This window comes from Drosophila sulfurigaster, chromosome 3 (genome assembly GCF_023558435.1).
Source record: "Drosophila sulfurigaster albostrigata strain 15112-1811.04 chromosome 3, ASM2355843v2, whole genome shotgun sequence".
Taxonomy (NCBI): Eukaryota; Metazoa; Arthropoda; class Insecta; order Diptera; family Drosophilidae; genus Drosophila; species Drosophila sulfurigaster.
In genome coordinates this window covers 19114901-19140540 of record NC_084883.1, presented here as the reverse complement: position 1 = coordinate 19140540, position 25640 = coordinate 19114901, and the positions used below count along the sequence as shown (strand labels likewise).

The 25640-nt window shown below is 39.7% G+C and overlaps 1 protein-coding gene across 1 annotated transcript in view; it reads right to left on the bottom strand.

Annotated features, from left to right (window-relative positions):
- Window positions 1–3991: 3991 nt before the first annotated feature.
- LOC133845978 (probable serine/threonine-protein kinase dyrk1) overlaps window positions 3992–25640 on the bottom strand; it is a 61502-nt gene continuing 39853 nt past the window's right edge. Inside the window, exons 3-5 of the mRNA XM_062280677.1 lie at window positions 24243–24281; window positions 7701–8060; window positions 3992–4038 (exon numbers count right to left, since the gene is read on the bottom strand). Coding sequence (XP_062136661.1) covers window positions 3992–4038; window positions 7701–8060; window positions 24243–24281 — 446 coding nt within the window. The remainder of the gene's footprint in view (window positions 4039–7700; window positions 8061–24242; window positions 24282–25640) is intronic.

Sequence of the window (25640 nt, the reverse complement as noted above, 5' to 3'; positions counted from 1 at the left end):
GCACACAGATAGCAGCACACTCGGAGATGAGCAACAACTCGACGCTGGCAGCGACAGCAACTGCGACCGAAGCAGAGCTCTGAGCATTCACTTCCGCAAGGCGCTCTCTCTCTCTCTCTCCCTCTCTCTCTCTTTCGTGCGCTCGCAAAACCGAAATTCGCCAGCTGTGTTTGGCTGCCGCCTGTCGTACACAATAAAAGTTATGCAAAAAGCCAAAATAGCAGCGCAATGGACCTCAAACTATGCAGCCCGAACAATCCATTCTCATCGTATCTCTGGCTGCTTAAATGCGTCGCTGTCGCTGTCGACGCCGACGCCGACGTCGACGTCGCTGTGAGCCGCGTTTAATAAGCAACAACCTTTGTAAGCGCCTTCGTCGGCAGCTGTAACTTGCAGTTGGCTTTTAGGGGCGAAAAGCTTTCGCAAAGCTTGATGTCAAAAGCACATTTAGGGGCAACTTCCCCTACCCAGGCTCTTATAATGGGTAAAAGCTATGCCAAAGCTCTGTTAATAAAGCTTTATGTACAATTACTGCTAAGCTCTTTCTGTTAAATAACAGTTGCGGTGAGTTTTAAGCAAGCATGAGAAAGCTAAACAATATAAATAAAATACAAACATTTTATAACATCAAACACTATATTAACTTTTAAGTTGGTTGACATCATTTGTATTAGCATTTTGTATACATTTATATTCAAGCAAACAACTTAGTTGCTAACAGAGCAAGCTAACATGCTGTTAGTTTAAAATACATGTTATAAAGAAGCCCCTGCGAGCACTGTAATGTTATTTAACATTATCTAACTACCCCTGAAGCAGCAGGGGAAAGCGAGAACTTGACGAAACTTCTGCACAGTTAACATCCTTGGAGGGGTAGCAACAGTAAGAGAGCGTAAGAGAAGCAGCGTCACCCCACTCTCGAATAGGGGTAGCAAATATAAAGTCAGTTTCAATAACATGGTGAGGATGGTGAGCTTAACGGCATGACTGTAAAACGAGCGATGGAATTTCAATCAGTTACAATCTAGTTTAAAGACAACTAACCGAGAAATGGTGACAAAAATATTCGACTAAACATTTTTATCGCTTCTATAACTTGAATCTAAAACTGAAGGGTCGCAAGCATATTAAAATTTGCTGATTTTTCAATTTGAATGCACTTTCCGTTGGCATTGTTTGTTGTCGTTGCCTACTTTTAGGCGCCCAAACGCTGTAAACAGTTTTATGGCACCCGATGCTTTCACGGCTTTTATGGCTCAGCTTTTGCACAACTAACTGAGAAGCTTTGGTATGGGTTGATTGCAACTATCATAAAATTGAGTTTATAACAAACTTTGTGCCATAATATGGGCACTATAAATAGTGGAGAGTGAATAACATACTCACAGTTAGTTGGCATCAATTTGCTCACCTGTTTCGTAAAAAAAATACTTCATCATTAGGTCAAAAGTCGACGCGACTTTTTGTTTTGCCATCGCATATTTTTCTGCATGCTTAGCACTTTTTTGCTCGACTTGCTCAATTGTTGCCTTAATTTTGCAGCTCTCGCTCTGTTTGGTTTCTTTTCTCTTCGTTTTTTTTATGATATTCATGAGACTCCATCACCATGTGAGACTCTCGGTGTATGTGTGTGTGTGAGCATCACGTATAAATATTTTACGACGTCCTTCAGTCATTTACTTTTATTGCAATATTTGCTCACTCAACGTTTATGATGATCATTTTAAGCCATTTTTATGGCCAGCTGCTGTGCGAATTGCATGAATCACGGACTCGCATCCTCGCATGTGAATACTCTCCTCCTCCACCCACACTTTCACTCGCACTCACACTCGACTCGTTTCCCGAGTACCCTTAGGTGTTTGTACTCTGTCTCTAACACACACACACACACACAGAGAGAGGGAGCTAAATATTTGGCTACCTTTGGCCACTTTGCTCCTTTTTATATAAATGGCAGCTCATTAAATTGCTGGCATCGTTTTCTCGGGAGTTGGGAGTCGTAAATTGGTCAGGTGAGGTGGTGAGGAGATGAGGTAGAACCCGGCGAGTCCTTGATGGTCGTCGTGATGCCGTGTTGCATACTTTTGTGCGCATTTCTAGAACAAAATTCTAATTTGGTCAACAACTTGTCACATCATTTGTGCTGCTGGCCACGTAATGAGCTGCAGCTCAACCCGGAACTTTAACTCCATTTTCACGTGGCATTCGCACGTGCTGGGTTTTCTGCTCAGCAAAACTATGTCAACTGCAGCCTAACGACAACAGCAAAAACTACTAAAAACTATGCTAAAGTTTATGCCACTTTCGGCATAGCACTTAAAGGATACGCTCGATTGCTTTCCGGCCTGTCCTGAACTTTTAGCCCAAATCTAGTGTGCAGTCGAGTCGAACGGTTGAAAGAGTGAGAGAGAGAGTAGAATAAAGAATGTGCGACAGAGTCAAAAAGTGCACTTCATTTGATTTAAATTGATACGATGTCAGTTTGAATTTCATTTGGAAAATGGCATGACTAAAAATTTACCAAAACCGCCTCCGCCACTTGAGCGACAGAGTGGGGAGTGAAGAGTGAAGAGTGTGGGTAGAAAGTATAGTGGGTAGACCGACTTATAAGTTATAATGGCCTGACCACAGTTTGCCACTTGACAGTGGCCAAAAGGCATGCTCAAGTGCTTCAGAGATGCTTAAGAGCCGAGAATGTATTCATGTGAATTTCAAGATGAGATTGCTGCCTCTTTTGTGTCTGGTGGCTCACTTCACTTCACATTATGGAATTACAGTTGCAAATGGACAATTTAAAGTGACTGAGTTTATCAATAAGCACAACTTGTATTTTTTGCACGGCAAAACTTTTGCCGAGTGCCGAGCGCCGAGTTGGCGTCATTTACTTTGGCTTAGATGCCAAAGCGTCTGAAAGGCGGCTCTCAATTTCGGGGCCAATTGCAAGTTTTTTCGGTGCATCAAACTGTCATTTTGTTTGCGTCTCCGATAAGTGACTGAGTTTTTGTTTGCTTCGTGTGGGCGGCGGCTTTGCTTCAGCAAATTCTGTTGACACACACGACTGAATAAGGGAAAGAGAGAGCAGTTGAGGTCAGACAAGAAGAGAGTAACTCAATTAAAGTTAAAGTAAAGCACAACTGCTTCAATAATCCGTAAATAAAACTCGTGCACCAATGGAACCCAATGAAGCAATCGCATGTTATTCAATTGAACACATTTTTGCAAAAAATTAAACACAAGTCGAGTCTCTCTACACTGTTCTACAAAAACAAACATACGAATGCAAAACGATCCCTCTTCTGCCAGCAATCACAATTGCAATTGCAGGCGGGTTTCGTTTTTCCCCCCTCTTGAAAGCACAGTCCATTGCACACACATCGACTTCGACAATGACAAGTACATGGGCATAATAAAGTCTTGGAATTTATTTTTATGTGCATATAATGGAGGGCAGTCGACCCGTTCTTTCTCCTCCCCCCTTCAAGAGTCCACGACCTTAATACAAATACCCGCCCAATCGTCCAGGCCGCCCCCAGGAGACGCATTTCATCTGACAATACGGAAAATTTTATGTGCCGGAAAAAGCAGGAGACACCGAAATTTGCAATGCCTCTACAAATACGAGCAGCATAACAGCAACAACAACAATAACAACAACAACAACAAACAGTTACAAGCCAAAATAAACAGTTATTGGGATCCCTGGCGAGGAAGGAACACGGAACTCGAAACTCGGAACTCGGATGACTTTCTCTCATCGCGTTGTGTCCAATGCATTGACCGAAACGTCCGCAGCGAATTTTCGAATTTTGCCAATTTTTGACTACTGTTTGCGTAGTCATTCGAAGATTATCCTAATTGAGAATCTCAGTCTGCGAACTGGGGTGTCATTCAAACCTTTAGGGCTGCGTTACGTTGATGGCATGACGGCACTGATAGTCGATAGCCGATAAAATTGGGGGCAAATAGAAGATAGATCTGTCTCTCTTCCTTAATGGGTGGAGGGTATGAAGAGCGGAAAGTGTTGCACAATGACAACTGGAGTACACATAGAAAAATTGGGAGTATACCGGAAAAATATTTTCATTTCATTTTAATTTACTTCATTTAAAGAACTTCAGAAACAATTTTTACGTATTGAATTAAGTTTTAAAGTTATATTCCATCTTCACTTTAAAAATGTAAGTTAATTAAAATTCTGAGCCATCTTTTTCTGAATTTCAAAATCGTTTTATTTGTTTTTCATTAAAAAATTCTACAGCTTTTTTAAATAATTTTTTTTCAATGGTTTTAGATTTTTAAAAACTTAAATATTTCTTCAAGTGTTCGCAAAATGAGCCAAGTTTTCATTATGAAAACAAAAAGAAATCTCGTGAATTCCCGACAAATGAAGAACAAATAAAAGATGCCTTGACCACTTTGACCCTTGATGCCCGTCAAGAGTTGCGTTGCTGTCACAATTCATTAGGGGCACAAGATTCACGAAGGAAACGTAAACAGAGTTTTTGTTTTAGATTTCGTGACAAATGTACAAAATGTACAATAATGGCAATGCCATCAACAACAAACCCCCGACGAACGAAATTATCACTAGAAACAAAATATTTACACTGTCTCTAAATGGGTCGAAAGTCGAACGGCGAACGGCGAAAGGAATGAAGCGAATGGTCGACTGGACGGGACACAGGAAGTGGACTGTCGAAGCCGAAAAGGATTACTTATCGCATATTTTGACATAAGTTAAGTTCATCACTGAAATACGAGAGTCAATTGTTCACTTTGGTCTGGCCATGGGGCGGGTTAAACCCAGACAGACAAACAGTTGGGTGGGGGACCAAAGGGAGAAAGAGCCATTGGCTCGTGTGATGGGTCAATTGTGATAAGCCGACCGACAGAATGGCAGAATCGGGTTCAGAGTCCTCCTCTGTGTGCTCTGCTGTGCTGTGTTGTGCTGTGTTGTGTGTCCACCCTCGAATGCTCCTTTGTTTATAGGCTTTCTACGCCTTGTTTATTTGCATTTGTTCTGTTTGTATTTGCACTGAAATCGAGGCAGGAGACGCCAATCGTCCTTCGACGTTTCGGTTTTGTAAAATTGGCAAAAATCTGCAGCACAATCGACAGCTTAGAACAAGAGCAAAGGGTTAAGCTTACCGGCTTGGGCTAAACAATTGATGGACATTTCGGACAGCTGTATGCAGGAAGCTCTGCATTGATTTTCACTAATTTCAAATGCGAGTGCTAATAATGCAGGATTTAATTTCAGTTTTATTTGCGAATTTACTTCCGCTTTACATGCATTAGATGACTGCTTGACTTCGCTTTAAGTTGAACTTTAAATTCAAGTATCTTTCACTCTCAGCACCAACTATCTCGTATATGCATAGACTTCTATATACATAAACATATATGTATCTCATAGTTAGCTGTTGATACTTCGACATCTTGTAAGTGTGTGTTTGTGTGTGGTTGCTGTCTTCTCAAGCCAAAGCAAAGCAAAACAAAACATTACAGCAGAGAAGAGATGCGAAACAACAAAGGCAACAGCGGCAAGGACTCGGACTCAGTCTGGGTTTGACTCCGGGTCTGGGTCTGAGTCTGGGTTTGACTACTCATCCACAACAGCCGCGCCTGGTTGTAAAGATATAAAATCAGACAACTGCAACAACAAACAGCAGCACAACAGCACAGCACAACAAGAGCTACAAGAGCCGACAGGACGATGTTGTCCTGGCCTGGGCCATCGTCTGCTCTCTGTCAGCTGCAGCGGCGATTTGTAGCGCCACAAGGATAATCACACTTTTAATCGTGATTTAAGTTTATGGCGCTGGGCGCTCGTTTAGTTTCTTGTTACCCAACGACGACGCATCGTTGCTGCCTGCTGCCTGCCATTCTCAACAAAGATTTTCAATTTTTTCCATGGCTTCATCAGCATCGAGCCGGAGACGGCAAAGCAAACCGCCTTGTTAACTTGCCGCTTTCATTTTTATATTTTTTAATGATTTTTATTGCATAACTGACGGCGTGCTTGCCCTCAGTCTGAGCTGGAGTCGCAGTCTGCGTCTGCGTCTGCTGCTGCTTCAGCTGCCATTGTCCTGTGCGGCAATTGCACTTTGCCACATTTTATAGTTTTGCCCGTTTGCCAGCTACTGCGGCAATGATTTGTTGATAATGTTGCAGCTTCTGAGCACACATAAAATACTGCCAGCAAACTTGCAGATCAGTGAAAAAGATATTCGCTCTAAGAAGATTTTCTCAACTGCAATCATTTCGTTGATTATTTCACTCAGCTAAATAAATCTCACAGCGTTCCCTACCTTTGGCTCTGTAATTTGTAGCATGACTTTACACGACTCTCTTCTGTCTTCTGGTGTCCTGCAGACGTTTTGCTTTAACAAATTATGAACACTCACATAAATTTCACTTATTGCCAGCTCTGTGGGTGCCAAGTTTTCCAGCCTGGAACTAAGACTGCAGCTCAGACGGAAACTATGAGAGAGACTCAGACTGCGATTGAGAAGGAGTCAAAGTCGAAGTTGGAGGAAGCAACTGAGACTGAGACTGAGCTATGAGCACCTTTTTGTGCTGTAATTAGAAGGCAGCGCCAAGTTAAGCCAAGTTATGGTAAGGGAAAGGCTACTGGCCAACTTGAGCATTGAGTGGAAACTGGGATGGGCTTGGGCTTGGACTCGGGATTGGCCACTTGAAATGCAAATTGCGTGCAAATTATGGCAAGCTGGCCAAGACAACCTGAGCCAGGAACAAGGCAGGTGAGCAAGTTCGTTTTTCTTTTTGTGATTTGTTGTGCCACCAGAGGCAAAAATTATTCAAGAGAGGAAATATTACTTACGGTCTCGGAAGTTGTGTTTTTTTTGTTTGTTTTCTTCTAATTGCTTCAGTTTTTAATTCAATTTGCGACTGGGGATTCGACTCGACTCGCTTCGGTCTCGGTTGCACTTCCGGCAAATAATGAGCGCACATAATAAAGTGCGATAAATGAGCTTTGATTACTCTATGAAATCTTTTCGAATTAAATAATATACTTCTCTCAAGTTCTATACTTTTCCGATTTGTTCTATTTTAATGATATTTAATTTTAATGATAAAGACAGATTCCCTTTTTTCAAGAATTTAAAGCGGATTCTTTAATATTATATACTCATTAGTAAAAACTAAGGAATAATTACACTTTTTAAAATATATTTGTAAATACCTTTTGATTTTACTTCAAAGACGTTTGATTTGATTTTAATTTGGCACTTTATAATTGTCAATATTTAAAACTAAACACGATATTGCAAGACTAAACTTATATGTGAAAGATTGTTCGATGGCAATTTTAAATGGTTCAATAAAAAGTGAAAACCGCATTAAAGTGAATTGTTTGATAGCGAAACAAAATTACATTTTCCAACATGTTATTTATCTGTTTCAATCTGGTATATTGAGTCCTCTATGGTATATTTTTTATGCAGTACCATAAAATATACTAAATGTAGCCTTTAATGTATTTTACTTGTTTTGTTTGGCTTTTATTTAAAATGTAGCAAGTATCTGACAATCGTGAGTGTTTTCTTACTTTTTTTATTTTCCCTCCCTACACGATTATTATATATAATATTTTGCCATACGCAATTCCTTAATTTATTCTCATTTATAATCAAAAATGGTTTTTTTGAAATACATATGTTGTGTTGACTTACCGTTATTATGAGTTAGAAACGCATTGTCCGCCTCCGAGGACGAGGATCCTTGTTGCTCGTTGTTCGCGTTCGATGATGAGGATGAGCTCGAGAAGTCGTAAGGATGACTCAAGCTGTTGTTGCCGCCGACAGCAGCAGATGCAGCCAGCGCCTTAAAGAGGTGTGCGGAACGTTGTTGTTGTTGCTGTTGTTGTGACTGTTGTTGTTGTTGTTGTTGCTGTGGATTGTAGGGATTGTTGTAGATGTTGCGTGTGTCAGTCGCCGACTGCAGCTGCTGCTGCTGCTGTTGCAGGTTATATTGCTGCTGCTGAAGCGTGTTATTAGCACTCAAACCATTCACCGTAAAATGGCGTGATTTTGCTGCAAGAAGAAGACAAAGAATGAAAAAGTCAGAAGAAAAGTTTAAACAAAAAATTGAACTTTTCTAACATGTCGCTACATCTTCTTTCCCCGCGTCTGAGTTTCAGTTCGAGTTGCCTTCATCCTCCGCACGCCTAATTGCATGCATTGAAATATGCAAATGTGTTGAAGGAGTGCGCAAAGGGACGAAGGAGAGAGAGAGGGGGGGGATTGTGTGAACCCCAATTAAAGCATTTTCAGTGGCATTTACGTGGTTTGAGGTTATGTTTTTGCTTCGTTTGCTTTGCCACCTATTGTTGCTTTTCACATATGAATTATGCATGCCAATAACAACAATAATGGCAACTGTTTGTGTGTTTCAATGTATGTGTGTGTGTGTGTGTGTGTTTGCGGAAATGATGTTGACGCGGAAGCTGTAATAATGAAGCTGTGGCAGAGCTGCCAAATGTCGTCTAATGCCTTCCCCTTGCTCCCCCGAAAAAGTATGCTAACCCTTTCAATTTTCCAGCTCGGCCAAAAAGTTGTTCCTTTCTCTGGCTGCTGCTGTTGCTGCTGTTGCTTCTTTTGCATATTAATTATGCATGTTTTGTTGGTGTGAAGGCATCAACACATTGTTTGAATTTTAAGCAAGCTATTCTCTGGCATTGACAACGAACGCTGCGCTGCTTTGCTCTGTTCGCTTTTTTTACTCTCCTTTTGCTGGTTGACTAGCTGTTGTGATGTTGTGCCGCAATTCAGCAGCCAACTGTGTAAATATTAAGTGTGAAAGATAACGAGCTAATAACTCAGTTAACACACACACCCACACACACACACACACATGAGAACAATTTGTGGAATGTCCTCGATCGAAGCACGCAACGCGCAACGTTCGCTGAGCAATTAGACAGCCGAATTAATCACATTTAATTACAACAATTTAAATATCTAATAAAAAACCAAAACTGTATCAATGCACACACTTTGACATCAAGTGTCTATAATTGCTTTAATATTCTACAATTTGTGTTTTCGGTGCGTGTGAAATTCAAATACTTTAGCATGTGATTTAATGATGCCAATGGAATTTCTGTATCAATCGATTGATTGGCCTCGACAACTGATATGCGTGACCCAAAAAAAAACAGAAAATAAATATATGGCTTTCCCTTCATTTGCATTTCACATGCATACATTGTGGGTAAATTGTAAATTAATAAGCGCATTTATTTATTGAGAATCACGCTCAAAAAGTTGGGAAAAACTTTCCGCCAACTTTTTTTTGGGTTGAAGCTTAATTGTTAATTGTTAATTGGCAGCGCTTTAAGCATCGATTGTTAATTGCCAGGCTTGATTACATTCACCATTCGTTAAGGAGCATGCAAACTTTTCAAGCACTTTCGTCTGCGCAAAGTTGACGATGAGCAATAACAATGGCATAATTTCCGGGTTCGCTCTTTAAGTCTTCGATTTGATTAGCCGTGGCCACGTTCCATAATAAAATAAGTAAGAGGACAACAGTCGAGTGTACCAGACTATGAGATACCCGCTACCCATTTGAAATAAAGGAAAAACTATGAGGTATTATTCTTAAAATATATGCGGTACCGCAAAAACACTAAAATATACCAAAGCCGTATTTGGTATATTGGTATAGTACTGCATTAAAAAATTAAAAAATATTCAATATAAAATTATTTCTTTAATAATTTATATAACTTTCATCTAATCGCAAACTAATTTTCAGGAATCATAAATAATGTTGTTATTATTGTATGTACCAAAAATCTTCAAAATTATTAGATTTTTTTGATTTTGATTTTGAGGTGGGCGTGGAAAACATTTTCGAAAACTTCATTAATTTGCTGCATCACAAAACTATGATACCCTTCTAAATAGGTATAAATAGTTGCCATTTGATTTGCAAAAAGAGAACAACGCGAAGATGGGAAAAAAATGTTTGCCCATTTCCATAACCATTTTAGTCCCAGAGAGCTATTTTTATTTTGTTTTGCTTTTAACAAAATTTGGCAAATTTACACTTCCCCAACTAACGGCGAATAACAACGTCAACAACAATAGAAATTGAAAAGCGTAACAATGGCCAAAAAGTGTGATTCATTTTTGTTGCCTTCCCCAAAAGACCGAAAAGAAAGTCACATAAATAAGGCAACATTCAATGCAAATTGGACTATTTACGCAAATTTTATTGCCGAGCATTTTTATATTTATTTCGTTGTTGTTGCTGTTGTTGTTGTTGTTGCTAGTTGATGCTGCCCCTAGGCACATGTGGCAAAGTGTGTTTCGGCATCCTTGGAGCATGCTTTATGCTCTATCTATGTTGAATCGTTGCGCCCCAAGCGACTACTAAATCAGGCAATTTGAATTGTGCTTCCTCCACTTTCACTTCGATAAACTTCTTCCCCGTTGTTGTTGCTGTTGTTGGCAAAACCTTTTGGGGTTACTCCGAGCTCATGGCTCGTCTGGCGCTCAAATTATGCGATTTGATGTCATCATTTTGTCGCCAAACGATGCGCGCCTCACTTGGCAATTGCCAGACTTATTCCACCTCCCACATACATACATACATGCTCTGCTCGCCCACAATTTCTGGCCAGATTTCCTTTCCTTTGGCTGTGGCCTATACTTAAAAAGCGTTTCCAACAAAATGCGTCCGCTTTATTGACATTCAGACGCGTCGCCAATTTCCGCGTCGTCAACGGGTTAAGAATCATGCCTGCGGCGCTGTCATAAAGCCTCCATCTCTTTCGTTCTCTTCCCCATTAAGGCTGGGGACGAGCTTCCAATAAATTCGCTCTAGTGAAAATTTATTGACATTGGTTTTTAAACCGCGACGCGTGTTGCCAAACGTTTTTACGGCCTCTGATGTGCCGGAAATTGGCTTGTATTGAGCCATAACTGACCTTTAAAGATCCCTCAAAAAGGAGAGAGAGCACAACAAAAGTCGATAAGCAAATTGAGCTGATGAAAGGGCAATCAATGCTGTAGATTGATGCGCAGTTGTTTAAAACCGTGATCAATTTAAATAACAAATAATGTAATAGTAATGTCATTGCTTCCAATAAAAATACTAAAAGTAGCTTTAATATTCCGGAAGAGACTTTTCAATTTAAAAATATTTCTTTTATATTATTTGACGAGAAATTTTAACTCATTTCTTTTAAAATTACCATGATTAATGCTTGAAAGAAAATAGAAGCAAATTTAATAATAATTATAATATTTTTCGGAATAGTTTAATGTTAAATCATTTCGTTTTAAACATTTTAAATTATTACTTAATATAACTTTTTTTTGTGAAAATTTAATACTGAATTTAAAAGTATTTACTTCATAAGATTAGACGACTTTTAAATTCATCAAATAGACGATATAATAGTCACTTCAAGGAAAACGTATTCAATAATGTTTTGTCGGAGAAACTAAATGTTTCACACAATTTTGAAAAAACCTTTTTCTTAATATTTTCTAATTATTTGAAAAATTATTTATAGAGAAGAAAATCCAAAAACGGCTTAAAAATAGAGAAAATTATTTTAATGAAAAGCTGAATTTAAAAACTATTTGTAGATTACAATTTTAGTTTTTTTATTTAAATTTCTTTTAATTTCTCAAAAATAATCACTTCAAGGAAATTGATTAATATATTAATCCGAATAGCTAAACGTTTAATATACATTTTAAATTTTCCAATGATTATTATTCCACGCTACTTTTAAGAGGATGTCAAATTTGTGCGATTCAAGAATACATTCAAATATGAAGTCTTTTATCCCGGTATTTTCCACCTTGAAAATAAAGCGACTACTTCAAAAGTGCGTAAGAAAACAGATTAGTGCGCTGAGGCCATTCGAAATTGTCATCCATTCAATGTAAATGGCACCATATTAATCAAGTCTTATTAACGAGGTTTATTTCACCCGTTCATCCAATTTCAATGGGACAATTTTGTTGGCATATGTTGAAGAGTGTCCTCGGCTGTTTCCCTGCGGGGGAAGATGCGTTGCACAACCCACAGAAGCCACCGCGAATTCAAAAACAACAACGAGACAACATAAGGACATATTTCGGGATTGGAACCCGTCGAGCCGCCGGGCAACCAAATGAGTTACTTATCACACAAGCGGAGAGTAGCGGCAGATGAATTGCGAGCACGAGGACACTGTTGTTGCTTATCGACGCGTTATCTTCGCGCTGCTGTTGATGTTGCATGTGCTCAGCAAACCGCGAAATGGAATCCATAGATCAACGCGAAAAAAAGAAAAGTAAGAGAATTGAGTAAACTTGCATTGATAAATTAAAAGCAGCCCAAATGTTTGCGATTGCTTTGACATGTTTGACAACAATGGGCCCATGGTGACGCAGCGCAGTGGTGATGAGGTGACTTCCGAGGGGGGGAGAGAGAGAGAGTGAGAGGGAAACGGACTTAAGCCGCTGACAAATGCGATTGCCTATAGAAATTGAAAAACCAGAACGAAACCGAGGCACACAACCCTTGAGGGTTAGCCGACATTTGCATTGATTTCAATTAATTTGCTTGTTGTGCTCTCTCTCCCTCTCTCTCGCTCGCTCTCTTTCACTCTCACTTGCTGGCCATTGTCCCTGATCCAAAGTATTCCCTGCCTTTATATATAGATTGCGTGATTGTAATTGATATTTGCCTCTGCTGGGCTGCTTCTAATTCCGGCTTCTGTTTTGGTTTTGGTTTCGGTTTTGATTTTGCTTGTGTTGTTTTCGGTTCTGACTGTTTGCCTCGAGTCAAGTGCTTCCTTCTCCTTCTACCGCGTCAAGGGAATTATGTAAATGCCAACATGCATTAGAGACGCGACGAAACTTTGGCGAAACTTCACCTCTAAGCCGTTTTTGCATTCGTCGTTGCAGGAGGAATTAACATCGTTCAGCTGTGCGAATTTCAGTCCAGAGGGTGACAAAACACACTAAGGTGTTGGCCAACCCGGGGAATCCTCTTTGTCTCTCTCTTTCTCTGGGCTTGCATTTTGCTTTTAGTTTTGTGAATTTGAAATGTGAAGACATCTGTTCAAGTATCCATCCCAATGCTAATGCACCGTATGACTTTATCACGCATAGATAGCAGGGATTAGAAAACACTCAAGCAACAGTCTCAAACCAGTCATAAAAATGTTTTGCTTTAAATTGAAACATTCTTGATTTCAGTTTCAAATGTTTTGCGTAATTTTTGAATGCTAATGACTACATTTGAATCGGCAGTCAAGAAGCAAAAAGCAACAATGAGTGTCGTACACGGGGTGACATTTGACATATTCAACTCATTAAACCAACATTGAGCAATGCCCAACAATGGTAGGCACAGACGGACAGAGAGACGGACGTACGGACAGACGGACGGATGTGTTTGCCAGGCTAATAATAAACAGCAGACAAAAAGCGAGCGCATTCAAAGGCAAATGATGAATGCGAACAGGAGAGAGAGTGCGAGAACAATGGCCACAATGGCAATAGGATCAGAAATCGGCAGCAAGAAGTGTGGAGGGTTCATTAAAAGTGCGTCGCGACTGTCGCAGCATCAGCTTCAGGGGTGCAAAAACTACCCTAAACCGGGGAGAAGAGATCAAAGCGAAAGCGAGCTGCAATGTGAATGTTTTACTTCGACGTTTTTTTTTTATGCCATGTGAATACTATTTCGCTGTATGCGCAGCGAGCGAAAGCAAAACTTATTACAAAGTTGACATTGTGTCAAACACGAAATAACGAGCCAAAGGCGAGGCACACGCGTCCTTCCACACCTTCCGCCTCTTCTTCCTCCTCCTCCCCGTAGTTTGTACCTTTTTTCCCTCGATCCCGTCGAGCTGTAGTCGCAATTATTGCGTTTGAATTGTCAACACCCCGGTGAGCAATGGCTGTGGTCAAAACCGAAACGCCACGGGCAAATGCCCAGTCCGCTTTTCCCTTGCTTTTCTCCGCTTTTCCCTCTCAGCTGCCGCTGCAGTGCTGCTGCCTGGCAATCATTTCGTGTGTGTTTAACGCGTCGGGTGTCGATTGTTACAATAACATCGCCCACAGCGCAGATTTGAGCCTCTAACGAGAGCTGATGATGATGGTGATGTTCCTCAACGTTATGAGTGGACAACCCCCAACAAAATTCCATTTCCAATCCCATCTCATCCTTTTGGTTTTTATGTGCAGATTCCGCTGATGACCCAATGGAGTTGTCCTGGGAAATGTGTCATTATTTTTAACAATTTTTATATGCGTGTGGCTTTTAGCACCTTCTGTAATTTATGACTCTCTCGCTTTCAGCTTTTGGGCAATTGCTTGATGGACTTTCCTGATAATTGGGGCAGTCTAATGGCCAACGGGCTCAAGGGAGCGATGGACAGCGATGGATGTTTGATGATTAGCAAACAGCCTGGAGTTCAATGGGTGTCATAATATTGACAGCTCCACTAAGTTGGGCTTAGGCATGTCGAATCGCAAGTCATTCGTTCATCTGCATTCAATTGTGATTCGCAATACAAGCACTTAATCATTCCGAGGAAGAAATATACTCGATAGTTAGGAAGCAGAAGAGACTGCGATAGAGATAACATCTGGCAGCAGGCCAATAATTCAGATTTATTGGCTTTCAAAACAGATTTTCAACGTTGCACTAATATGGCCAACCACAAGTCGAGCCAAAATGCAGTTTTCTCTTTGTTTTTTTGTTCGTTTGTGCCACAGGCAACGTGTTGCCATGACTGTGTGTGGAGTGCTTCTTGGACCATATGGCATGATTGGACAATGCCCAACAACTACTGATGCCGTGGTCGTGGTAAATCCGTCAGAAGTGTGCGCCGGCATCGATGATGACACAAAGCGTGGAAGGATTAAACGCGACAGCGGGCAGCGACAATAAAAGTTCATCATCAGCGCAGAGGACTCTCGTTCGCTCGACAATTTGTCGCTCGTTTAGTTGAGTCGCAAAAATAGAATAAATCGCAGAGATAATGAAAAACGAACAACAACAACAACCAGACAAAAAAAGAAGCAGCTGAAGGGTACAGCATAAACCGCTGGCGAAAGGACAGTTGGGCAGCTCCTGGTAATCCGACGATTAATTAAAAACGTTGTCGTTGTCTTTCCCCTGTAAAGGGCTTAAAATTGAAATTGATTGCCGCTGTTCAGTGTGGCTGGAGGCTTATGCAAAGTTTGTGCAATTTAAGCAAAGTTGTTTATGCTAAATAACATAAATATAAATAATGCTCGAGGAGTGCGTTTGCCTTTTGGCGAAAACAATCACATTTATTACTGACAAAATACTCCAGGGAGTTGCTTCTGTTGTTGTAGTCATCATCACCGGGCATACCACTTATCATCATCATCATCATCGTCGTCGTCACCTGAATGAAAGTCGCTTAACAAGCTTTCAACTCCCTTGGGCCATATGCCAAAAAAAAAAGAGAAGCAGCAGAAATAAAAGTAAAATGCCCCCCAAAAAAATAAGAAAGAAAGTTATGGACGATGGAATTGTGCAAAATTCATTTAGGCAAAGTTTACACGCGTAAAAAGTTAAAGACAATTGCCATGAAAATGTCACAAGGCGCTAAACACAATTTCTAATGAAGTTTCGCTTTATTTTTATTTTGGATTTTCCACCCTCTTTGATCCCCTTTGAATACTTTTTGATTGGATTGGATTTTGGGTTTTATTTTTGTTCATTTTTTGGTTTAATTTTGTTGTGTTGCTGATTAGCTGCACAAATATGGAAGTTGTTGACATGGAAAAACTGCAAAGTTCTCATGCAAATTAGCAGTGGAAAAACCATGGAAAACTACCACACACGTGTGGAGTGCCGGAAAAGTGCAGCATCAAGAGTTTATTTGTGGCCTTGGTTTGCTTATCTAACTGCCAGCTGCCACCCTCTCCGAAACTCTGGCACAATAAAAAGCCATGTCGCTTTCTCATATCAATTAGTTACAAGCGAGTACACTTGATTCATTAGCGTGATAATTACAACCAGCACAAGGATAAACGAGGACACTGAGGATGCTGCTGATGAGAACTTGACATGTTTAGAAAGTTTCCCACGCGTGTGGTTGGCAAAAGCTAGAACAAAAGTGAAGCGAAAAGACTTTGTCATGATGAGGCTCAACAAATGTCGACGAAAGTAAATGAACAGTTAAAGCAAAGCTTAAAGTAAAAAAAAAAACAGAATGAAATGGAAACACAAATGGAAATGGCAATGGCCATAGAAAGGAAAATGGAAATGAAGTCAAAGCTAACTGCTGCGACAACAAATTGCTGGCCAGCGGAGCATGAAACTCAATTCACAGCTCAGGTAGTTCACAAAAAAAAAAGAGAAAACTGTCGAACAATTAGAACAGAAGAACGAGGGGAAGATATTACAATGGAGATCTTCTTTGGATTGAACCCTTCAGCGCATTTAATTGGACTACAAAGCTGTTGCTGAATGAACTATGTGGCTTCTGCTTTGCTTAAAGCGAACAACATTTTTGACTGAAATATTGCACAATGGGATTTTGGGCTGCCGTCTGTTGCCAAGACAATTGATAGCCCCGTTCTCTGCACCGCCGATATCTGTCATGTTAGACCCCTTATTTGTCTGTCTAGCCCAGCAAGGATATGCGAGAGAGAGTTCACCTTTCGATTTTCGTTGCTGATTCTGAATTCGCGTCGCACTGCTTTTAATTTGTGTAAAATTACAGTTGTCGTTGCGTTGGATAAGAGAGGGGAGAGAGCGAGGAGGTTGATTTCATCCCTAAATCGATGTTGTTACTCTTCAAAATTTCAGTCTTGTTTGCGCTTTGTGTGCGCTAATTGCAGTTTGTATGAGGTTAAGGCCTTTGGGCGCATGTGAGTCTCACGTATTTGCTTAGCTTCCATTTGTTGACTGCCTTTGCTCCTTGAAGGCCTCTCTGGGTATTGGGATTTGGGCTTGCGATTGATTAGAGAGCGTTGTGAAATGTTGTAAATTGCAATGTAATTTCGTTACCAACCAGAAATAAGATAAGCTGCTGAGCAAATATATACGCAAATGTTTGCCGCACTGATTAAAGAACTGTTCCCCAGAGAAGAGAGAAGTTGCTGCTGTTGCTGCTTGACCCACATTATCAATTAACATTCAATTTGTGCATAGCCGGAGATATAAAACAATTATCACACGACAATTTCCCCGGCAGCACATTTTCATCTTCTTCAATGTTTAATTTCCTTTCAATTTATGCTAGAAATCGAGGTCGTCATCTCTATAGTACATATAATAATGCATACACACGCCGATAGCTAAAGGGCCAGGACTGAAAGCCAATTTGCCTCGATGATGATGAAGAGCCATTGATGAGCCGCCACCACAGCGCAGCCAAAGAGCCAAAGAGACCATATCGAAGCGAAGCTAAAGTCAAAGCTGGAGCTGGAGCTGGAGATGAATGCTGTGTGCCAACGTTGGCTGGAGTCAAGTCAAGTGGCAGACGCATATCAATGGACGACAGCAAAAAGTGGAGAGCAAAAAATGTTGCTTCAAGTGTCAATCAGTGACAACACACACACACACAAATACACTCATATGAAGAGAAGACAAACACACACACATGCGATGCAGATTGCTGGAAGCTAATCGATTTATGTTGTAATATTCAAAAAGTTTCCCATAAGGACCACGACAACGGGAGCGACAACGACAGCCAGCAACGACCTAATCCAGTGGCACTCCCTCGTGTCCCATCGTTGTTATAATTTCTCCCCAGCCAGCGATGTTCGGTGAGAGCAGAGCAGAGGCCATGGCCACGTGTTTGGCTGTGATTTGAAGCACCCTGTAAGAGGCGAATATGTGGGCCAGGAACCAACGAATCTATCGCCAACGGGCCAAGCACCCACGGGCCAGAGAGAGCGCAGAGTGAAGAGTGCAAGGAGCAGGTATCAGGACACATGTGTGAGCCAGCATCTGAGTTGATTCTGCTGTCGCTGTCGCTGTTGGTGTCGGTGTCTGTTTATCTGCCTTCGTTTGTCGCATTAAAATTGAATAAAAAATCAATCTCAATTCTAGCATAATTTGATTCCTGCCTTCGATTATACGTGTGAACGTATTTGTGTATCTGCATGTGTGTGTGCGTGTGTGTGTGGGGATCAGAGAGGTTGTTGTCCTGGATTGGGGGCAAATGCAAAAAGTAAATAAATACTTAAATCATAATTTGTATACTCATCGATGAGTAAATTGAGCCACAGGCCCAGCTACTCCAACACCTCTTGGAAATATCAAATGAATTTCGAAAATTCGAAAAGCAACTTCAAAATAATACTTTAAATTTCATATTTAGAAATTGATTAAATGGTTATTTAAGTAATATATAATAATAATAAAGTAAAGTTTTGTTAAAATGATAAAAATTTCAATAATGCTTAAAATACTAAAAAATACCAAAGACAATATTTGGTATATCAATCAAAATATACCTGATTATGAATCAAAGCAACTTAAACCCGACTGCAGCAACTTGCCATAAAAGCAAAGCTAAAATACGGATATAAAAGAAATAAGGTAAATAAAATATAATTAACATAAGAATTTTGATGTCAATTATATGACATTTTTTTTAATTGCAAAACATAAAAATATTCTTAGGAACATTTTTATAAAATAATTTAATCTTCTTCTACAAAAAAATGTATTACTATAAATAAAAAGAAAAAATAATTCATAACTTCTTAAAATGATATTATTTACAGTTATAAAAGATTTAAAGTAATACAAATAAAATGTGTTTCTCTCACTTTCAATAAAGTTTGTAGCTCAGACAAGAAAGAGAATCTTTTACTTGAGCTTAGCACCAAATTCACTTTGCGATATAGTAAGTAGTAAGGACTCGCCAAGTTTTTTTTATCCCTGCAGCTTATCCACACATGTGAGTAAATAGTGAATGGCTCGAAGAAGACAAATAGAAAGGAGCTGAAGAAGGGACAGGGGGAAGAGAAGGGCGGAAGAAACTCGTTCGTTTGGATGCGTTTATTCCAATGCATTTAATAAAGTGTTTATTTCTGCTGCAACAAATTTGCCAGCTGAATGCAGCGCGTAGGAAAAACTCTCACGGAAAACCCAAACAAAAATCGTAGACGACGAAAACAATCCGAGCTGAAGCTGTAGATGAAACCTGGGCACGACACAAAGGAAAATTGCTTTTCCGTTACGCACACACGCTCGAACTAACTGAGGAAAATACCTAGCACGCTTCGTGGCAGCGGAAATATGTGGCTAACGCATCCGTGCTCACTACTCCTCGGAAAAATGGAGACACCGTGCTTTGGCTAACCCATCGAAGTTGGGCTCTCGATGACGTATAGTCAAGTGGGCGGGCGGTAAGTGGGCGTGGTGTGGTTGCATTCCTTGGCAATTTTGTATTATTTTCGGGGTTCCGGGTTGGCGCCGCAACTTTTCACCAAACTGCGCGTAGCATAGTTCTATTTCAACTTACTTTTTACTTTTGTTTTCTATTTGTCTTTGCGTGGGTGGATCAAAGAGGGGAGCGGAAGGGAGACTGAGGCTGGCCACGCTTGGCATTCGGCTTGAGTGGCACATTATTTGATGATGCTTTTCGCGATTTTTTCGCACTTGAGTGCCTGATTTTTATTAGTTGAATTCTTTACGGTTTCGCCTGTAAAAGTTTCAGTTTCTTGCCGCCGATTTTTCTTTCTTTTCCCTTTGCTTTTTTTTTGCCATTCTTTTGGGTTTTGTCTATTTTCAATGCCGCCGCACGTTCAGTTCCCATTTTTTTTGGGTTCGACAAAACTTTTCCTTCCTTGGCTGTGTGCAAACAATGATTTTGAAATATGGTAGCAAAAGTATCTGATAGTTACTCTTGGTATTATGTGTAATTCCAGCTGTAGATCTTTTCTTTTTTTTTGTCGACTGACAGATTCAATATTTATTTGGAAACAAATGAAATGAGGTAATTCCTCATCTGCAGCCCATTGGCGATTATCAGTTCAACAATGATAATATCATTTCTCACTTATCGACCAGGAAATTTAAAAGAGAGATTTTTGGTCTGCCAGTCATAGCGTGAAAAGCGCAAAATCTTGATGAAGAACAAAACGAACGAACAAAACAAACGAACGGAAATGAAAGTCAATTTGAATACATTACCAATTCTAATTACGATTTTTCAAGTACAATAAAGAAAACGACAACGACGATGGCAATGGCGATGGCAACAGTGCGAAAAAGACAAATACGTACGAATGGCATGAATAAAATAATATTGGGTGGAATCCACCGAATTGTAGGGATTCGAGAAGGGAGCAGGAACAGACCACGAAGCATTCAAATTGGAATTTCAAAAAGCGAATAGACAACAAGGCGACAGACAGCAGCAAGGGATGGGGGAGGAGGGGGTAAGGGTGTCGTGGTCGAGGCGGGTGTCAGTGTTGTTGGCTGACCAAAAGATTAGCTGAAATGTGCCGCGGTGGAGAGTGAGGCGGCAAAAGCTGTGAGTTTTCACAGCCAGTGACAGGAAAATGGCGGCGACTACAAAACCGAATTTGAATAATTTTCTTTCTTTCCTTCGCGTTCTTTTTTTTTGTGGCTGCGTCTGCACAAGTGGCAAATGAATCAAAGTGTGGGTGAACCCAACTTGGAGGGATTCGCATTTCATTTTATTAAAAATTCAAATACTCTCGCTTATCGCTTTAGACGCCAGCTTAAGCCACCTGCAAGAAATGACAGCCCCCAATACACACACACACACACCATTCTCATCCACTTTCATTCCAAACACCCTCCATCCTCCAATCCCATTCTCCACTTGACTTTTGGCCACAACAAATATCGCAATGAGCTTCGCTTATTATGCAGCATTTTTTTCGTAGTCTCTCTCTTTATCCATGGCCAAGGTCTTTCCTTCGGTTTGGTAGCAATTTCATATGCCTCATGCCAAGCAAAGAGAAAAAAATTAGAAATGAAAATTAAGTAAATATTATAATATGTTTGCCACCAGGCAGCAGGCAGCAGGTGCAGCATCGAAATACATTTCGGTTTCGCCTTGGCAAATAAATGATAAGCATTACATTTGATATTCATTATTTGATAAGGTGTAATAAGAAATAAAAATAAAACTTTTGCTAGGAAATGAGATTGTTGACGCCGCAGCAGCACGAACAGAGGACGCAGACAAGTTGTGGGATTAAATGCTTGCCTAAGTGAAATATGTTAAATGTTATGTTATAATATGTATGTATGTATGTGGATGGCTGCCTGGCAGACTTCTTCTTATCCTGTTGCTGCCTCCATCTACTTGTTGTTGTTGTTGTTGTCATTTGATTTATGAGATTAAAGTGCTCCATATGAAGCATAAACATGTGATGAGTTTCTCTTTTTTCTGTTTTTTTTTTGCCTACGGCATGAATTGCAATTGAAGTCTGGCCAAGGACCTGAAGTTACTTTAGAATAATTACAAGTCTATCCATTTTTTTCTTCTGTGGATTTCTTTTTTTGCAAGTCTGGCAGTCATTCATCACATTAGCTCGACAGAGAAGCCAATCCATTTAAAAAGCCATAACTGCGAATGCGAGTAGAAAGCAAATGCTAATGTCCATCATTTTAATAGTCAAACAACATGCAAAGCGTATCGTTTTTTCAGCTCCCAGTAAAACTAGACAAAGCAAATCGAAAGATACGTATATATAGAAATAAAAATATGAAATGGTAAGTGAATAGTTATTGCAAAAGTTAAAATTAATTTGACGAAAATAGTTATTACTTGTGGTGAATGATATGTCGTAAAATGTATATCCTTTATACTCAGTAATAAATAATTTATACAAAAAGTGTTTAAACTTTAAGTAAGAGTGCATTCAACAGATATTTTAAAATATAAATAAAAATTTTTGTAGTTTACAGATTATAGGCAGAAAACACGTATTGTTATTAAAAATTAGAATCACAGATTATTTGTTGAAGAATTAATAAACATATAATAACATAATACGAGTATCCTAAAATTAAAGAAGCTTTGAAGCGGATTATTGTTGCAAAATGTACTTTATTTTGTATTTAAATATACAGTTCTGTATTTGTAGGAAGGATAATGTGCTTTATATTAATATTAATGAAATGAAAGGAAAATTGTAAGGCTCTTACGTATGTATTCCTATTTATATAATTTATATTATCAATTAATAATGTGCACTTTTGAACGCAATATGTCATACTGTAAAATACTTTAAAATGTATTCTCTAGCAAAAGTGTCTCAGCTTTACCTTTCTAATTTACTAAAATTTAATCTTCAGTTAAATAAATAAATGAGACACACAAGCACTTCGTGCAATAATCAAGTTTAAGCTGGAACTAGAACAGTCATGCATCTGTAAAAATAACTTAAGCGAACGCAGAGCAAACCAAAACGTTGGCCAAGTGGTATAAGCCAGACCAGAAATGGGGCCAGAACGAGGCCACCGTCAGCGTCAGCGTCAGCTTCATCGTCATCGTCATCGTCACAGTGGCAGCGCACTTAAGTTTATTGGATTTGAAGTGATGTCTTCTCTGTCTGAATCGGGCGACTCAAAGCCAAAAGAAGCGAAAATGTTGGTGAAAATTGTGGCTGCACGCACACAAACATACTACTCACACACACACACACTTGGAGCACAGTGGGAACTCTTCAGTTAAAGGCCACCAACGAGTGGCTGGCACAGGTGCAGCACAAGCAAAGGGATGCTAGGGGAGGGGGAAAGGGAAGCGTGTGCGACGAGCATGAAATTATGAGCCCTTTAACGGCAACAGCAACAACAACAACAACAAGGACGTCAACGACAAGCTTAAGCTGCTTAAAACAAGCCAATGGCAAAAGGGGTAAGCACGACTCAGGAAATACCTGCAAAAGGGGGTGCAAAGAGAAGTGGAAAAAGCGAAAGTGTCAAGGATGCGGCAAGCGTTTCATAGTCAAATTAAATTGCTCACTAAAACAGCGAGAGCTGGAGAGAAATGGTTTGAGAAAGGGAGGGAGGGAGACGAAGTTGTGAAGTCGACGCTAAAGTAAAAGGATAATGTGAGCATAAAAACATTTTTAATGAAATCGAGACGACTACCAACTGCGACGGCAGCCAAGCAACTGGCACTTCAACTGAGGAGAAATGTCGAAGTCAGCGTCTAAAAATGTAACAAGTGAGTTTTAAATTAAACACAACTTTGGGATGGGGAATGCCGAAGAGTTTAGTTGAGGTGCGATGGTCCTGCTTTTTGGTGTCTGTGTGTAATTTCTTTCGGCTGCACATTATTTTCATATCCCGCTTAAAATTTTAATTAATTTTCAGCTTGATTGCGTTTTAAAGAGGCTGCTTGCTGTCTTCTCGCTTTCTCCCTGTGTCTTTGGTTTTCCCATCCAACCATGGCGGTTGACGATGGGGGCCTCGGAATTTATAGTTATTGTGGTAACAGTGTGTGTGTGTGTGTGTGTGTGTGTGTGTGTGTGTGTGTGTGTGTGTGTGTGTGTGAGCGGCTTTTGGGTTCGTCTTGTGGCGCCCTTTGACTTCTCTTGCTGAGCAACAAATTTTGGTTTGTAATTATTTACACAATTTATATTTAAGTGGGATTTTAATTAATTTTTCGATTCGCATTGTTCTCGTTCCCAAAATGCAATAAAGCGAACAAACTACATTTCGCCTATATTTATACCCGTTACTCATAAGGTAGAAGGGTATTATAACATGATCAGGGTCAAAAGTCGAGACGATATAGGCATGTCCGTCTGTCTCTCTGTCCGTCTGTCCTAGATATGAGATACTATAAGAGATAGAGATATAATTTATTTCACGCTCACTTTCACCCGCGCCCATTGATAAAAATCGAATAACAAGCGGAATTTTGAAACTATATATATATATATATATTGTACTCTATGGTATTTTTAGAATGTATATATACCAAAAAATAGCCTTCGGTGTATAGTAGTATTTTCAGTATATTAAATTGGGTATATTTTTAGACCACGTTTTTATTAAAAAATTAGTTGCGATATACCAAATTTAGTATTCGGTATATTTTAATACTTTTCGAGTATATTTTTAGAATAGGCTTTTATTCAAATTAAGTAGCGATATACCAAATATAGATTATGGTATATTTTCGAATATGGTTTAAAAGAAAAAAGAGAGCGGGTATCTCACAGCCGACCACACTCGACTTTATCTTTCTGACTTGTTTATTAAAGACTTACCTTTATTCGTATGCCTATCCAAATTTGGATCTTTCAGGCCTGAAATGAGAATAAAGTAATGACAATATCAGTAAACAGTTTTTAGCAAATTTTCAATTCAGGTTTAGCAATTAATCTTTGTCAACTGTACATGGAATATTTGTCTCTCGTATCTTGTTTTGCAATGTAAACTATCAAGTGTTTTTATCTCAATTATTTACAACTAATTACGTGACAAGTGAACCCATTTCACCTCCTATTGGAAACATACAACTGCAGTCATTTGTCATTCTTTAGCAACCATTCTCTCTTTTTTTGAGTGTCTATTAAATTGTCGCACAGTCTGCGAAATGGAGCAAATATCCTTAGCCAAGATTGCACATAAATGGCAGGAAATAAAAGTCGAAAGGGTCAGCGCAAAAGTGGAGAGCAAAGCGAAGTGAAAACAAACAAATCCTTTTGGCATCGAACTCAAAAGATAACTACAGCACAAGACCTTCGCGTGTTTGTGCAACTTCTAATTAATTTTTTTCTCGCAAAAATCTAAGCCAGAGCGGAAATGAATTTAAACTTTTAGTGCAGCCGGAAGTGGAAAGTCGCAGCCAGAGTTGCATTTTGTTGCAATTGTTGTTGTTTCGCTTTGCCAGCCTTCGGCTTGCTTTTGTATTGTGTGTTGGTTGGGCTGCCATTTATTGTTATGCCTTTTGCAGTGAATGCAAAAAACAGCAGCGGAAACAGACGTCAAACGTGAGAGGAGGGAAAAAACCGACGAAGAGCCAGAGAACCATGAAATCGGTATGGCTAAAAGGGAACAGTTGAACTGTTGACTTGGCTTTTAAAGTTCAGCCAAAAAATAGCGTGTAGAGCTATCGGGGGAACTCGTATCAGTCTCTTATGCCATTATTAATAGCTCGTGATAGTCTTTAAGTCTGCGTCTTTGCGGTTTTATTTTAATTTAATTCGCGTCGGCGTTTAATTAATTCTCAGTTATCACCGCAAAACAGACTGAAGTTCTCTTTCTCTCTATTCTCTGTCTTTGTGGCCTTTTTGGCCCCGCAGTCTAAATGGTGTCTAGCCGGACAGAAAAGATTTCAACGAGGTCTTATGGGAAAATGCTGCTATTCCACATACCGCAGACATGTCGGGATGGCCCCCAAGTCGAGAGATAGATAGAAAAAGAGCTTAGCACATAAACAGTCGCTCCGATAAGCGACTGGGGGAAGAGATAGCTACAGCTAAGCGCAGACAATGTTTTGTCAGACACACATTTCTTTTTTGCTCGACATCAAAGTTCAAGCATGCCTCATTAAAGTCTAATCAAATTAGCTGCATAGATTTGACAGCATTTACTATAATGCTGCCAATTACAAAACCCCCAAAAATATATCAGTTCATCTCCTTCATGAATCGTACCCATAA